At 36.4% G+C, this 15,882-nt stretch overlaps 1 protein-coding gene across 2 annotated transcripts; it reads right to left on the reverse strand.

Annotated features, from left to right (window-relative positions):
• Window positions 1-1,594: 1,594 nt before the first annotated feature.
• ATPsynC (ATP synthase, subunit C) lies at window positions 1,595-15,795 on the reverse strand. Of its 2 annotated transcripts, none has more exons than XM_069846396.1 (5): window positions 15,668-15,795; window positions 15,156-15,234; window positions 14,954-15,064; window positions 14,704-14,809; window positions 1,595-2,397 (listed from the first exon to the last, which is right to left on the reverse strand). In XM_069846396.1, exons 2-5 carry the CDS (start codon window positions 15,198-15,200, stop codon window positions 2,234-2,236), a joined length of 426 nt encoding a protein of 141 aa, XP_069702497.1. In that variant the 5' UTR covers window positions 15,201-15,234; window positions 15,668-15,795; the 3' UTR covers window positions 1,595-2,233. The 2 variants fall into 2 exon arrangements, with proteins under 2 accessions (XP_069702497.1, XP_069702496.1); XM_069846395.1 differs by having other exon boundaries at window positions 15,645-15,772.
• Window positions 15,796-15,882: the final 87 nt, after the last annotated feature.

Genomic DNA, 15,882 nt, shown 5'->3' on the forward strand with positions numbered 1-15,882 from the left:
TGAAGCTGGCAATGCTGTATTGCATTCACGAATGTTGACAACTTGGCTAATCCCATAATTAGAATAGACAGAACTAATGAACGGCATAGATAACAGCACTCTTTGTTCTTTGCATTCGTGACCTGTTAAATGAGAAATTCCCTAGATCATACATGGGCATCGTGCCTCACTGGCCTTCACAGAGTTTATCACTCAGAGTGACATCTTCACAGTCCCCGTTCCTCCCTCACGTAGCTCCTAGGCGTGGGCAGGTTCTATATCAGTTTCATAAGCAATATCAGTGGTGGCATAATGGCATTATCAAAGCAGTGTGTACGCATTAGAAAACTATTATTTCATGAGAAATGGGAAGAGTTTTTTTGCTGTTTAGAAGGGGAGAACATGCGATGTATGTTATGCTCGAAAATCCTATTAGGCATTAATAAATTTAATATACAACGACATTACTCCTTATGTCATAAAGAACATGCTGAATTAGAAGGTAAGACAAATTAAATGTTATTTTTTCGTATTATTCCGAAGAAAATTTATGATCTTAACATTTGCACAGTATACTAAATACGACATTATACCTTAAACACGCTGCATTAAAAGGTACGAGGAATTAAATGTTGTTTGTACGTATATTTCCAAAAGAAATTAATGATTTTCTTAAATTATTTTCGATCGAGAACATGCAAATCTATTAAGTAATCTTGAGAAAAGCCAGAATATTCAAGAAAATAAACGTAGACAACGTGATGGAATATTATTGGCTAGTTACGCAATTTCTCGCCTGTGATTTAAATCAATTCAATTACAGAGAAATAGTAAAGAGGTTTATGATTAAAGCTGCCGAATTAATTTGCCAAATTGAATAAAATTTTCAAGTCTCTCACGTTAACCAAGCGCTTTCCTAATAATTCGCCACTGACCGCCTTAGCAATTACGATAAGGTGACGCAGGTCACAGCAGTTTATATTTCCCATCCTACTCTGCAGTCTCCTCTCCTAGTAAACAAACTATTTCAAATCGAGTGCCTCACGTAACCGAAAATTGTGCCCATGTATGCCCTAGATGCTGGACTGGATATAACTCCCCAACATCTTCAACACCACTTCCATGGCCTCGCCTCCATGTAGCCTGACCTCACGAAACTGGACAACTTGAGAGGTATTCTCAAGAGGAAGATTGCTGCATGTTGCTACAAAACCAACGGTGAACTGCAACAAGCAGCACAGCATGCCTTTGGTTCAGCCACATCTGCAATATTGGAAAAAATGTCACGAAGAAATTGAAAGCACATATACATCACTTGCACAATTAGTCCCATTTAGTGTTATTAAATTATTCATAAGGGTATACAGACTTCCTGGACGCACTGTACATTCACACTGTACCTACATATTAACAATTTCGAAAAACGAGATGAAATAAAAGTTCAATTTGATAACACCTCAAATTATCTTATTTACTACTCTCTTCAGAGACAATATCCACAAATGGTTGTAGTGTCCAAATATCCTGTAAAACGTCACAAATAAAACTGCAATAGGGTGGAAAAAGGAGAACCTGTAAAAGGAATACCAGAAGGACAGATTAGAAAAGCATAAACTTGTTTGAGCTACCCTGCACAGGGCAATTTTTCACAACTAAGGTTTACTTGCTCTAACAACACTGTACAATGAATGGAATATTCCTGTCCCCTCTCACATAATAATGTGTGTCCATAACATGGACCACAACAAAAAAGCGAATTCTCAATATACATCAAAATTTCCATCAATTCTTTGTTAAACAATTCTCGAAGTCACTGATATAAAGTTCTGATGCTGGTGATAGAAGAAATGATTTATCAACTTAAATTAATTTCACAAGACTATCTTTAGCAAACTGGATTTCATCTCTTTATAATAATCCCACTCAAAAACTGTCCTATTGCTGAACATAATGCAGGCAGCTCCATTTCCGCTACAAGTGTGGGGGAAACCATGGAATAATCCCGTAGAGTCCAGTCTTCACTTCTTCTAATCTTCTCTCGAAGGTGGCCTTGAAGGTAGGAAGGATTTGAATATTGTCCATATAGCCCCATGACATTTTCGCGTCAAGATCACCGTCTCAAAAAGTCACCAGATAAAAAAACCACACAGACTAATAGTCATACCCCCACAACAATTATTCCATGGAAGGCCCTAAACCCCAGAGAAGCTTTCACTTCCATGGTGGCAGTGAGTAGGTATTAACTAAAATGCGTTTAGAATGCAAACAGCAACAGGAAAGCCATCATAAGACAGAACAGACCCATAGCCTCAGACAAGGCAAATCCCAAGATGGCATACGAGAACAGCTGCTGCTTCAAAGATGGGTTCCTGGCATAGCCAATGATGAGGGAGCCGAACACTGTTCCAATTCCAGCCCCTACAACAGAGAGCATACATACTCAACTACTCTACAACTAAAGTGATCAGAAAGAAAACACTTTCTTCATCAAATAACCACAAAAGGAATAATGAAAGTTGGTCTTATAACACACAAACACGAGTGCAATGGCATAAGCATGCGCACACACAACACAGTGTAACTGATAAATGTGCAAATCCTTTAAAAATAAAGCCAGAAGTGTGTATTTTCCATATCAATTACTAAAGAGAAACTATGTAAATGTTCAGATATTTAAACCTCAAAAATTTAAATGAATTTTGGAAGGGGAGGGGGGGGGGAGAATATTTTCACATCATTGTGCAAGTTATGAGTTATGATTACGGCTTGGATTTCTATGACATGTCAAATTTTTATCCCGATCTCTTTGTACAAACTTAAAAACACATTTTCAGTTTTTCTGAACACACAATGACACTGCTTCTACTGGTCATGTAAACGCAAATTTTACCGTATTAGCATAAAGTCTCATTTGAAAAAAGTATAAAAGCATATTTTTGTTCTTTTTTTTTTTATAAGAAACGAAGCTTTGTTGAGAAGAATGGGCAAAGAAAGAATAATGCTTAAAGTGATCACAAAGAAGAAAAGGAATTAGCTGGGTCACTGATTGAGAAGAAATTGCCTCCTGAAGGATGCACTGGAAGGAATGGTGAACGGGAAAAGAGGTCGGGGCAGAAGAAGACATCAGACGATAGACGACATTAAGAAATATGGATCATATGCAGAGACTAAGAGGAAGGCAGAAAATAGAAAAGATTGGAGAATGCTGAGTTTGCAGTGAAAGACCTGCCATTGGGCAGAACACTATGAATGAATGGGTTACATTACAATTAATCATTTTAACAATTCTCCAATTATTTTTTATTGGGTTATTTTACGACACTGTATCAACATCTAGGTTATTTAGCATCTGAATGCTATGAAGGTGATAATGCCGGTGAAATGAGTCCAGGGTCCAGCACTGAAAGTTATCCAGCATTTGCTCGTATTGGGTTGAGGGAAAACCCCGGAAAAAACCTCAACCAGGTAACTTGCTCCGACCTGGATTCGAATCCGGGTCACCTGGTTTTGCAGCCAGACGTGCTGACCATTACTCCACAGGTGTGGACCTCCAATTATTATTATTATTATTATTATTATTATTATTATTATTATTATTATTATTCACACATTTTGTAAATGATGGCAAAGCATTTTGCTTGTATTTGGATTTCCTTTTCTTAGCAATATTTTTTGCGGTTAAATGAAGTTTGAAGGTAATTCACCAACAGTAGGTTGCCAAAACATAAAGGACAAAAATATATTAGAAATATGGCCAGATTTTTGCTGGTCAGTCTCGACTTCATCCCCTTCACCCCTACAAGACATGTGACGCTTAAAAAATCTCAACCACACTGTTGACACATAGTAATTCATAAAGCCAGTTCCTGTTAACATAGCTGTAAAGGAATTGTCATGCAGAGACAAAGACATTTTTTCACAACTTTTCTCCCTATTTTTATAGGGTGAACAGTTTACTATGACCAATAACAATAATAATAATAATAATAATAATAATAATAATAATCAGCAGTAGATCTTCAGTGGGGCAAGACCTCCTGCTTGGGCAGGGGTGGCTCGAGTCTTGACCATCAGAAGAGCCGACCTGATGAATGGTGAAGAGAAAATTTTCTTAATTTTTGGATAACATTAAATTTTGATTTGTTTTGCGTTATATTTCCAAGGTTTTATCATATTTTTGGACATGTGCATGCACAATTTGCAGAGATTTTAGGTCACAGAAATCCAAGCCCTAGTTATGACCAATATTTTTAAATTCCCTGAAAGATTTCCTCAATTGAATTTAGCATTTCTCTGAAGCTACGTTATAACAATAAATCACTTTTCAGATACCTCCATAAAAAAGTAATCAAGCAGAGAAAACTCCAAGTATCTTGCAGACTCTCCTCTTCAAATCCAGGCTTAGATGCAGAATCACACAAAGTGTAGAAGTGATTCTGCAGATTTTTCTATTGAAGAAAAAGTTTTCCCTTAAATATGATGGAATCACAAATGGAGTTGGTAAACCCCATGTGTTGCAAATGGTGATGGCACTCTGCATGCAACCTATTCTAGCAACAGCAGCCGACACTACACGTTTTATTGCAAAAAGAAACATCTTTCCTCATATTCCGTTAATTATTTCTGACAAGGATAAATCTTGTTGCATGGTTGATGATTGCTTTCGTGATTTAAAATTTATAGATATAAGTTAAATGCAACCATTTACAAATTATACAAGGGGCCGCCACTGCTGCAAATATCAAATTCTCACAACCTACTATTTTTTTTCTTTCGGAGGAGGTCTCACAGGCAAACACCGCATCCTTAGGCTTCTTGTGCAACCCCCTTATGTTGGAATGATTGTTGAAGTCCTTAGGATCACTTTCAAGCGCATGATTCACTGCATGGTGTCATACTGATTCAGCCACAGCATCCAGTTCTGACTGGAGACCTGATCCTCCACCTGCCTGTGATGTTATTCTGCAGCCTCCTCAGATCAATGTCATCTGTTTGCAATTCATGTGCCTGAATCAGCTGAATCTTCAACCAGAAGAACATAGGTAGATCCTGGAACCACGTCCACCATGTCCTCCTGGTCGACCTGTATACTATTGTGATGATTAATGGAGGCGAAATGAGTCCGAGGTCCAAATGCCAAAAGTTACCCAGCAATTCTGCTTCGAGTGGTTGAGGGAAAACCTCAGAAAAAATCCAACCAGGTGACTTGTCCCAACCAGGATTTGAACCCAGGCCAGCTTGTTTCACAGCCAAGAAGACTAACCACAGTGGTGGAACACCTACTACTTAGATACAGAAGTAAATGGTGCAATTAACATTTCAAAATTTTGGAACAAGGACTGAATATATGATGTAACCTTCATAGCAGTACAGTTGCCACATAATGTGCATTTTATTAGAATAATTCATATATAAATCAATATTGACTTTTTTTTTACTTAATATTTCGAATTACTTGAATAAATTTTCACAAACAAACCCTATGAATTGTCTCATTTAGAGCACAATGTGGATATGAGAGAACTCAATTTGGAGTTGCTCTTAAAGACAGACAATTTTGCATTTGAGAACCACTGAAAAACTATACACATATTTTACATAATTATAATTTTATTGGTTCTCAATATCGACAGTGATAACAAAATTGTGTACAAAACTGAGAAGACGTGTAAAGTGAATCTATATAAACGTTATATTCACTTTTTTGGAATACAGGAGATCATTTAATATTGCATGGGGTATTTCCCACAATTATCAGAAACTGATAAAAAAAAATTAAAATCTGTAGAAATGAGAATGGTTTGTATAAAACATCACTGACTACAAATAGGATCGTATATTGTATAGATTAAATGTCATTGTAAACTAAATCCCTAACAGTTTCTAACATGCTTAAACTCGGAAGACAGTATACAATTCTTTTAATATTGAAAGTATATAGAAACAAGTTAGTTTCGGTTCACTACAGACTAAGGACAATGACTTGTTACTGAAGAAATTAAATGAATTTTTTTTCCATTAGTTACTGGTGTACAGCCTATTTCTGAGAAATTAAATACAGTTCTTTCACTGCACTAAAAAGGGAGCAGAGTAATACAAGCCTTCTTCTAGTGTCTCAATCAAGAAGCCAGAAAACTCAATGTTTATGTATCAGACTGGTCATTCCCATGTTTTGAAATGGCAACATCCATCAATCTCTCTGCAATGTATTAATTCCTGTTTCTCCCACTACCTTAATGTCAACACGAGAATTCATAAACTTAAAGTCGTTGAAAATTCAATAATCCGCTTCAGTGCTACTGAAATGAAAATTCATTATACAAAAGTTGGGCGAAAGGGATTACGCCCACCCCAATGTCTCCTGGCTTAGTTGCCTCATGAGTAGGGACACCTGATTTTCGTAAATGATTTTTTCGCGAATTTCAATTACTAATCGAGTTGTTTAATCGAGTCAGAGTTAAAATTTGTGCAAGTAAGAATGGGATCCCTTTTGTGGACTCTTTACGATCAGAATTTTCCTCATTCCCCACCCCTTTACCCTTTTATACGAATTTTGTAATTTTTTGCATTAAATGCAATTTTTTATGAATATTGCCGGCTTGCACATTCATTAATTCCATTATTTTATTTTCTACAATGAAACATTCAAAATAAGTACGAAATAAATGGGTCAGTCTTTCATATTTTATTACTTAGAAAGCATGGCTGCTAAAATGTGAAAAATGAAAAACTGTGTCGTGCCATGTGTAATGTTTAGGTTCATTACACACCAACACAATAAAAAAAAAATATTCATCACATTTTCAGCAAGATCAAGGAATAATGCATTTTAATAATTGGACAGACAAGCAGCTTGTCATAGTAGTATTATTTTTAGTAGTATTTATTTATTTAACCTGGTAGAGATAAGGCCGTCAGGCACATGGACACAGACCCAATGTTTTAATTATTCCCATGACACTCTTCTCTATCTGGAGTGTAACAGATCTCATTTCCGTGTTAAATTCAAACATTTTTCCCTCCCATGATTTACATATTTCAATAAAGATTTTTCTCACAAATTACAATAGTTTTATTTACCGACTTTGATGCATTTTATTCAGTTTTACAGTGTCCCTATTCATGAGTGATATCTTATGTCACTTATGAAGTTCCAACCAGTGTTTGGACTGCTGGCTAAACATACACACGTAAGTTTCCACAGGTCACATACGAACTACATTAGGCAACACGAAATAATCCATTAAATATAACAGAATTATGACGCGACAATTAAATGTGGAGAATATATACACAGGGGAAAAAAGATTAGACAATGCAATATTCAAAGATCTCCTGGATACATTTGTAGATTAGCCTACAGATATATACAAGTTTGCTTTTTCGTTTTTCTGCGAAGTGTTACAAAAATGACCAATATGGTCAAACTGATCAAGACAACACAATCTACAGTGCAAAGAGCAAGATAAATGCAATCATCAAGCAGAAGAGTCCCATAGCTTCAGACAGAGCAAATCCCAAAATTGCATAGGAAAACAGCTGTTGCTTCAAGGTGGGATTCCTAGCATAACCAATAATCAGACATCCAAACACCATGCCAATACCCACACCTGAAAAAATGTTACAATACCAACTGAAAACATAAAACCTGGACATTCAAGCTACGGACAAGCACTGGATAAAGGTTAGTAAATTAATTAAACACGTTTTCCCCATGCCTCTAGTAAGACTCTCAAAACATGATTGAAGTAATGCAAATCGCACATGTTCCCAGAACAGACCAATAAATTTTACTCTAACGTAAAATTAACAATTGATAAGGAACATCAAATGTAATTACATAGATATTAGCTACTCTACAGTTTTTTCCGTGTACCATCAATATTAAATTGATGTGCAAATATAAATTTAAAAAAATAATTTATTGCAGGGAGAAAAAGGTAAACCAAAAACATCAAACAACATTTTTGTTATCAGCTGTTTCAAATGCGTGTTATTAAAATCTTGAAACTTCGATCTAATCATAGCAATGAAAATGCAAACATACTGCACATAGATTATCTAGAGGAAAACACTTCTCTGTACCAAAAATAAAGCAATGCCTCTATTTTGGTGCCATCTACTGGCTAGTCGTGAATATGTGTTGCCATATAGTGGTAATTTCTGAGATATGGGTTGGGTCTTGCAAAATAGTAACTTATCTTTGTGGTAAAAGTGACAAATCTGACATTTGCCTTTAAATACCTTTAACTAGTTATTTTATGGGAGAGCCGCAATGACTGTTGCTGGTAAGCCCCACCCAGTATCCCCTCCACTAGAGACTATGGGACACATGGGGAATAGCGGGTGTAGGGCGGGAACATTTAACAGACAAAAACAAGCTGTGCGCTAAGTTAAGCTTCTGAACTAACAAGACGAGATGTGAAATGAGGGAAAATGATTCTACTTAAGTTCACTGTAGAATGACAAGAATTGGCATGGGTGTCTTCCATTGTCTGTTGGTTCATAAGGGTGGGGGCAAAAAGAGAGAGCAAATGCACACCACACCACCCCAGTTTCTCATGTTTCTGTGAATGGTGTGGTTCAGTAATTCCAACTAACAATTATTAGTTGTGTATTTATTTTGTGAAGTAGTATTTTAGTAGTTCTCCAATAAAATCCCTATTGTGTCATTTTGCTGTAGGTGTATTGAATGCGCATTTCTACTTGTATTTTAATTTTACGAAGTATTGATTTGTCGAATGCACATTACTACAGTACAGCCGGTCGTTCTCCGGCCCTGACGTTTTTCGTGACCGAGGGAAACAGTGTTGCCGATACTTATAGACACAATGAAAACTGTCACGCGCTCGCCGGCCGATTTTGTGGCACAGAATAAAAACTAATTCGAACGCATAGGCATGCCTATAAATCATTTTACATAATATAACTTAGATCACATCCTTCGTTAATGTACACAGCTAGCGTAGATCACAAAAAATTAACTAATGCGAACGCGCATATAAATCATTTTACACAAACGTAGATTGCATCTTTCATTAATGTACACAGCTAAATAATTATAACAGAATAAAAACTCATGCAAACACATATGTAAATTATACATATGCCTACAGTATATTACCACAGACTATGGGAATTTCATTATTATTATTATAATGAAAGTGTACCAAATGAAACAGACTCTACTTTCCTTAGAATCTGTTAATACTCAAGTGGAAAGACGCCACACTTTTAAAGTTGTCTTTCCCACCTTCAAAGCGTCACAAACTCTATCTACCACTTTCGTAACAGGGAGAAGAGGTTCTCCATTGTCTCGCTCCTTCTCAAAATATTCACGCAATCTGCATATATAAATTCTTGACTTCGGCTCTTAAAAGAGCCGATTTTTTTTCTTTTTCGATTCTGATGAACCACTGGCCATATTAATAATACTGTTTACAGCAGACAACTTTCACCTCTAGTGCCCGCCTCTCTCCCAGCATTGCAAACTGCAATTGAATTAATCTTCGCATATCAGAATCCAAGTCTTGTAACAGCAAATTACAATAGAATTAAAAACATTACTTTAAACCGAACCAGAGTGTTTTAAGGTTAAAATTTAGCATAATAGTTTCATTCACAGTGGAATTTCGAGGTTCTTTCCACAACTTCAAAACGCCACAGGTTGGCAATGCTGGTCACTATCTTTCTCTCTCGTTCTCTCTTCTCTTTCCAAGAGAAATGTCAGAGCCGGAGACTGGCCGGCTGGAGTTTAGTCTATTTTATTTAATGATCTCGAGAGGGCGGCTAGTCACTGGGTGTGGGGAACTGATAGTAGTGGCAAGAATGGGTATAAGAAACAGTAGAGGAAGTGGCACCAGCAACAGCTATTGCGTATGTACGTATTTTATGAAGCCTCTTAAAAGATAACACTGGCTGATTCTGAAACTTGAACCTGGGGCCTCCCAAATGAGAGTCCAAGTGCGTTACCACTTAGCCACATCGCTTGGTCATTGCATTTTCGTGCAATGAATTAACGACAATAACCAAGCTCCACTGCACACTTCATTTTATCGTACTTCAATCTACTGTAATTGAAGAGAATGTCTTCGTCACTCCCTTGCTCCACAATAACATATAATTAGCTTTTCTAGACTATCTCAGTATTGCATGTAAACTGCCAGTACACGAAAACTTGAGCTTCATTCAGATTTGTCTTTTAACATTATACTGCAAGACTTCAGAAGAGTAAGGGTAAAATTAATTGTAAAGAATGTAATACAGCCTTCACGTAACCTTACCAAAGTTCCAGAAGAAAACCAGAACTTTAAATTCACATAAAATAAACATGCAGTGAAAAAGAGGAAGACATTTCAATATTTTACTATGAACAGAACATGCAGCCACTCCATAGCAAACATGATATCTCACCAGCATGTAACATGTAACAGCAGTTTTTATGTTAGCATTCTACTTATTGGAAACAAAAATGTTTTAACTTATAAGTAATCGCCCTAAATAATCTGAAAACTTCACTAGCACTGCAAGACTGTATCAATCTCTGAAAAATGAATTCAACATATACTGCCAGCTATATTGGGTCTCCTCACTTCATACTCAAAGTGAAAATCTAACCATTTTCCCCCTATTAATACATATGCTAGTGGATTGTAGTGGTTTTCTAGTTGACAGTTTGATTTTCTTGGTGATTAATGCTAACAGCAACACCTAAAAGGCAGCCACATTAGCCTTTTACGAAATTACAATAATTCCATCATTTCGAAAGTATAGCAATATATTCAAATTCTATCTTTTGGTTACTTGGTACGCAAATAAAATTAAAAATAGCGCAATTTCCTGCTAAAACACAAAATTATAACACAATGGGTGCTATTCATAGATATTTCGCTAGCCCGCGCTACGAGCGTGCTAAACTAGCCCCGGCTATCGACTAGTTACTTGTACAGGATTCATATCATATCGCTAACACTGGTTTATGAATACGAAAAACATTAATTCGCTGATCATCCATCGGAAGTCCGTGCTAAGAATGTCTATGAATACGGCCCATCATAATTAAAATGTATAGATTGGGTTACGTACAGTTTAACACGTGCTGTGCCCATCATTTGTTTACACAACCTGGCTGACAGTACTACTGTCCATATACAAACTCTCTCCAGTCACTGGACAGAGTTCCAGTGAAGTGTGACAGTTTTGTAATAAGTGGCTGACATTTTTGATACCTCTCTGTAACAAGTGAAGAAAGACTAATGTCGTGCAACAGATTCAATTAGGAATGAAAATAGTGATAATCAAAACATGCGAAAACGTTTAGGCAAAAAATGCTCTCAACACCTCGCTGTAAATCACAAATAATACATTACCTATTGATAATAAAATAGGCTACCTGATTTCTTTACATTACTTACGATGTAATTCCTCACGTATGAAGTATCTTTCTTTTAATGTAATTTTATGCGAGATAGCAAGGCTCATTTAACCATTTTTGTTTTCCTGATTCAACAGTTGGCAATAATGCTATAAAAATGATCAAATATAGATAACACTACCTAAAATATGCCAGATTTCAATTCAGAAATAGGGCTACTTCAAAATACTAATATTTCATCAAGTTTTTCGAAAAGCAGAATATGTTCGTGATGTTGAACTGAAGAAGATTAGTTATTTTGTGGCGGAGACAAAATAATTTTTCGCAAATAAAAATACATCACTCCTAAGGCTGTAGTTACTAATAACAATGTTTACATAAAATATTTACTGTATAAGTAGAGATCGAAAATTCAACATTACTGTGCAAAGTGATTAATGTTTCCTATTACATGAATAGATTTTGAACTACATTAATGTACACAATCATGACTGCATGTAAGTTGGATAATTTCCAAAGTATAGCATCCTAACCAAAAAGATGATTGTCTCAACATGTCAATGTTTTTCACAGACTGCTGCTTAAATCACACAGTACCGTAATTAAAGACACACTTCTCCATTTGTGAAGTTACATTCGTGAATAATGAAGTTAATAGATTTCGAAGGAAAAAAAAAAGCGAACCTTTTAAGATGAATGCAAGGAACTTAAATGGACATTTACACAAAGCCCATTTCTCTTACATAATTACGGGCAAAAGCAAGAGAATTTAAACTTTAAGACCTTCAACATGTCAAAGACAGAGATGCATCACCAACAACTTCTCTTATTTAAAATATGAATGGATCACTGCTCTGAATGAGATCAAAATTCTCACAACAGGTATCTGAAGTCTGTTTGGTAACACATGATAGCTAGGCTTCTGTTCTATTAATAGCTCAACTGTTCTGCCAAGTTTAAAATATTGAGGACAGCTTTACTTGAGAAGGTCATACAACTAACATTTAGAGGACAATGGCTTTTGACCAAAAGAATTACAAAACTAACTTCAAACGATTTCAAAACAAAACTTCGTAATAGTTCTCGTAATTTTGTGTTAAACAGTAATGCACGTACTCTGAAATAAGAACCACTCTCCAAATCGACATTAAATCAGAAACGTTCAAAACAGAATTTATATTAGAGCAATCCACGATTGTGGGTTAAAATCCAGTCTGGAGTTACAAATATCTCTACCATAACTTTCTGGTGGAAATCCCGAGTAAGATCAAGCACATGTAAAACAGCCTTGTTCCTATATGCAGAGTTGGCAAACTGCCATACAATTTTAATAATGACCAGAACAGTGGTCAAAATTGGTTTAAACCTGGTTTTAGCAAGGGTAAATGTATATAATTTGCCATCTGAATCTACTACATTTTTATAAACTAAAATTCTAACTAATGTCAATAACATATTTTACTTCACAAGTGAAAGACAAAGTTTGTGCACAGTTGCTTGGCGGAAATCTATGAAGATAAAACAAAAACATTGAATTCGTGGCCTATGTTCATTACAGAGGTGCACTGCAAGTGCCACTTACATTGCATGTATCTTCCAAAATCTCAGCTTTGTACAAAATAAATTAAGAACCTGATTAGATTTAGAAAAGGCTGCTAAGTTGGATGTTACAACTTCTTAAATAGGTTTGCAAGAACCTGAATGATAGCTCTTTAATGCAAAAATAAAATATGAAAAATCAAATAAGTTAGACCTGTTTAAATTCCATTCAGATACAATAGCCTACGCTCTCAACACACTGTTTTCATTTAGGTATATTATTTGTATGCCACCTACTTTAAGGTTATATTTAAATAGCTACTTTAATGTAAGTATTTGTTTCCAAGTGTTTGATTTTAAGTAATTCTAAACATAAATATCAATTGTCATTCGACCATTTTTGTCACTTTGGTCAGAATCTTAACCCGGGCATTAAAATCAGTTGAAACCATGCACTGGTCAAAACTTGCCTATATAAGATGAATAAGTTTCTCGCAAACGTTGAAATCCTACTAATAGGTCATCATCCTCGATCATATTAGGGCCACCTTCCAGGAGTCCCTCCTTAAAATGCAGTCGTTCCAGCAGGAGCACAGGAAGATCTAGGTAACCTTATCTTATGGCAATGAAAACGAACCAAATTCTTTCTGCTAACGAAGCCATGACATTAAGCCTAATCCAACTAATGGAAGTCACCATTACCACCAGTTTATAGAATAGATACGGTCGCCAATGTATGTCATAGCCAGACACAGAGTAGTCTGAATTGAGTTTCGGACGAAGTCCAACTTGCACATTGCACTCAAACTGCAGGTCATGAGAGTTTCCAAGGAAGTCAAGCAGCATAGTCTCTGCCACAACGGCATCCCTGACAAGAACTACAGAACTTCCGCTATTTCTAGTCTCTCACACCCCTTTAACAGGCTACCCTGCTAGAGTATCATTAAGACCCTGACTCAGACCTTCCCGGGGACATATGAGTAACTAGGTACTCCGTAAGTGAGCCCCTGGTGCAAGCTTGTCTCTGGCCACTGGATTTACACACGGCAATACCATACACTATTCTCATGACATTCGTGAATGTGACCTCTAAAAGAAGGTATGCCCTATTTATGCAATGCAAATCGTAACGCTTCTTCTGAACGTAGTTTTACCAAATTTTGGACCCCCACAACAATTTTCCTCCAGTGCAACCGTCACATTAAAGAACGTTAAGTTATGAGACTCCTGCAAACATTCATATTAACTTTCTGAAAGTTTTACCACAAACTAAGTTACTAATATTAATGGATTAAAAGGGGGGGGGAAGGTTACATCAACCTTTTAAACTATAATAGGTGAGACTGCTATTTAGACCTTTATATTTGAACACTGAAATGCGCACGTATGTGCATGGAATAAGTATCTCGTGTGATCTGTGATTTTGGCTATCTTATTCTGCGCCCGCGTACTGGGAGATAGACTTGGTCCTTTTGCAGCTTTCGATATGATCTCGTTCACATATGGACGAATCATCTGGGGCGTGGAACTTTTTAATATGGCAGACACATTTATATCTCGCGTAATGGTGGCCTATTCCGTCAGTTCATTATGAAGAGGAATACTTAATCTATACATTTAATGTTCAATGAATAGCCTATACTAAAGGCCCCTCCCCTGCAATATTCCGATACCGGGACTTAACATTTCCATTACCGGTAGTTGGGTTCATAACGTAAAAAAAGTTTCTGCTGCTACATATTACGTACCGTATTTGAACTACATTTTTCAAAATCATGGATAAGAATAGAAAAAACAGCTACAAATCATACCTGAACCGGCAACTCCTACGGTAGCTGCTCCAGCACCAATGAATTTTGCTGCCGAGTCAATATCTCTTGTGACGGCAGATGTCTGGAAATTACGGACTGCTGGAAGCTGTAAAATTAGTTTGAACAATTACAAAACAATGTCACTTTTCGAATTTTTTTGAAACTTCCAACTTCCTGTATAGGCTAATTCAGGCCAATTTTTTTTTAATTCAAGAGTCATACAATTACAAAAAGTGTTGGTGTTACTTACCAAACTAATGGGGGCCGTCGTCTGTGTGAAATTCTGTTGTTGCAGTGGGCTACTGTGACTAACCATAGCACTGCTTAGAGGTCGAATGTATGCTCGTGATCCAGACACCAACTATGAAATATAGAAAAGCTCTTTTACATTCTCGATCGTTAAGCACTTCACCTCTGATCTTCAATACTTGCTTACGTTAATAGACACTTACGGCGGTCCTGGCAGCGGGGGCAATCAGTCGGGCACAGGTGAACATTTTGAGGTGGTGGTGTTTTGGTCGATTTAAATCCCTGAAATTATATTCGGGCTCCGTATAACTAGTAAATTTCAAGCACCATAACATTAAATTTATATAATTCTGTAAATGAAGACTTAATACTTCAGCGTACACCTATCTTTTGAAAACCAACAACAATATCAAATTCCATCAATTTATAAGATTCACAATTATTACATAATAACTATTATACAATTTATTTTACACAATAAGTTATCCCTGCAATATTACCGGTGGAGTAAAATGGCCGTTCCAGAAGAGAGATACCGAGTAACTTAACTTACTAATAAAATCTAAAATACCAAAATCTGCACCAAAATACCTAATTCCAAGAACAATACACAACGTAAATGTAATATCAAAACACTTAATACAACTGGATGACTACTACAAACACCAAAATTGATGGATAACTTTACTCACTTCCTTCTAGACCCCGAACTTACCGACGAACAGAGTAGAGGAGGAGGCGACCTGTCCTTGGTTGTCGCGAATTGGTGAATGAAAGAATAACGAATTACGTGATTCCTGAGCATACGGTTGGCTCAGCAGACGCAATTTTCGTTCGCACTCACTCCACCTTTTCATAGTCGATCTTTTATCGACCATCCGAATTTATCCGACAATTTCCGACAACACATATGAATGCGAAATGAGTCAA

This window comes from Periplaneta americana, chromosome 14, assembly GCF_040183065.1.
Source record: "Periplaneta americana isolate PAMFEO1 chromosome 14, P.americana_PAMFEO1_priV1, whole genome shotgun sequence".
NCBI classification, from domain to species: Eukaryota; Metazoa; Arthropoda; class Insecta; order Blattodea; family Blattidae; genus Periplaneta; species Periplaneta americana.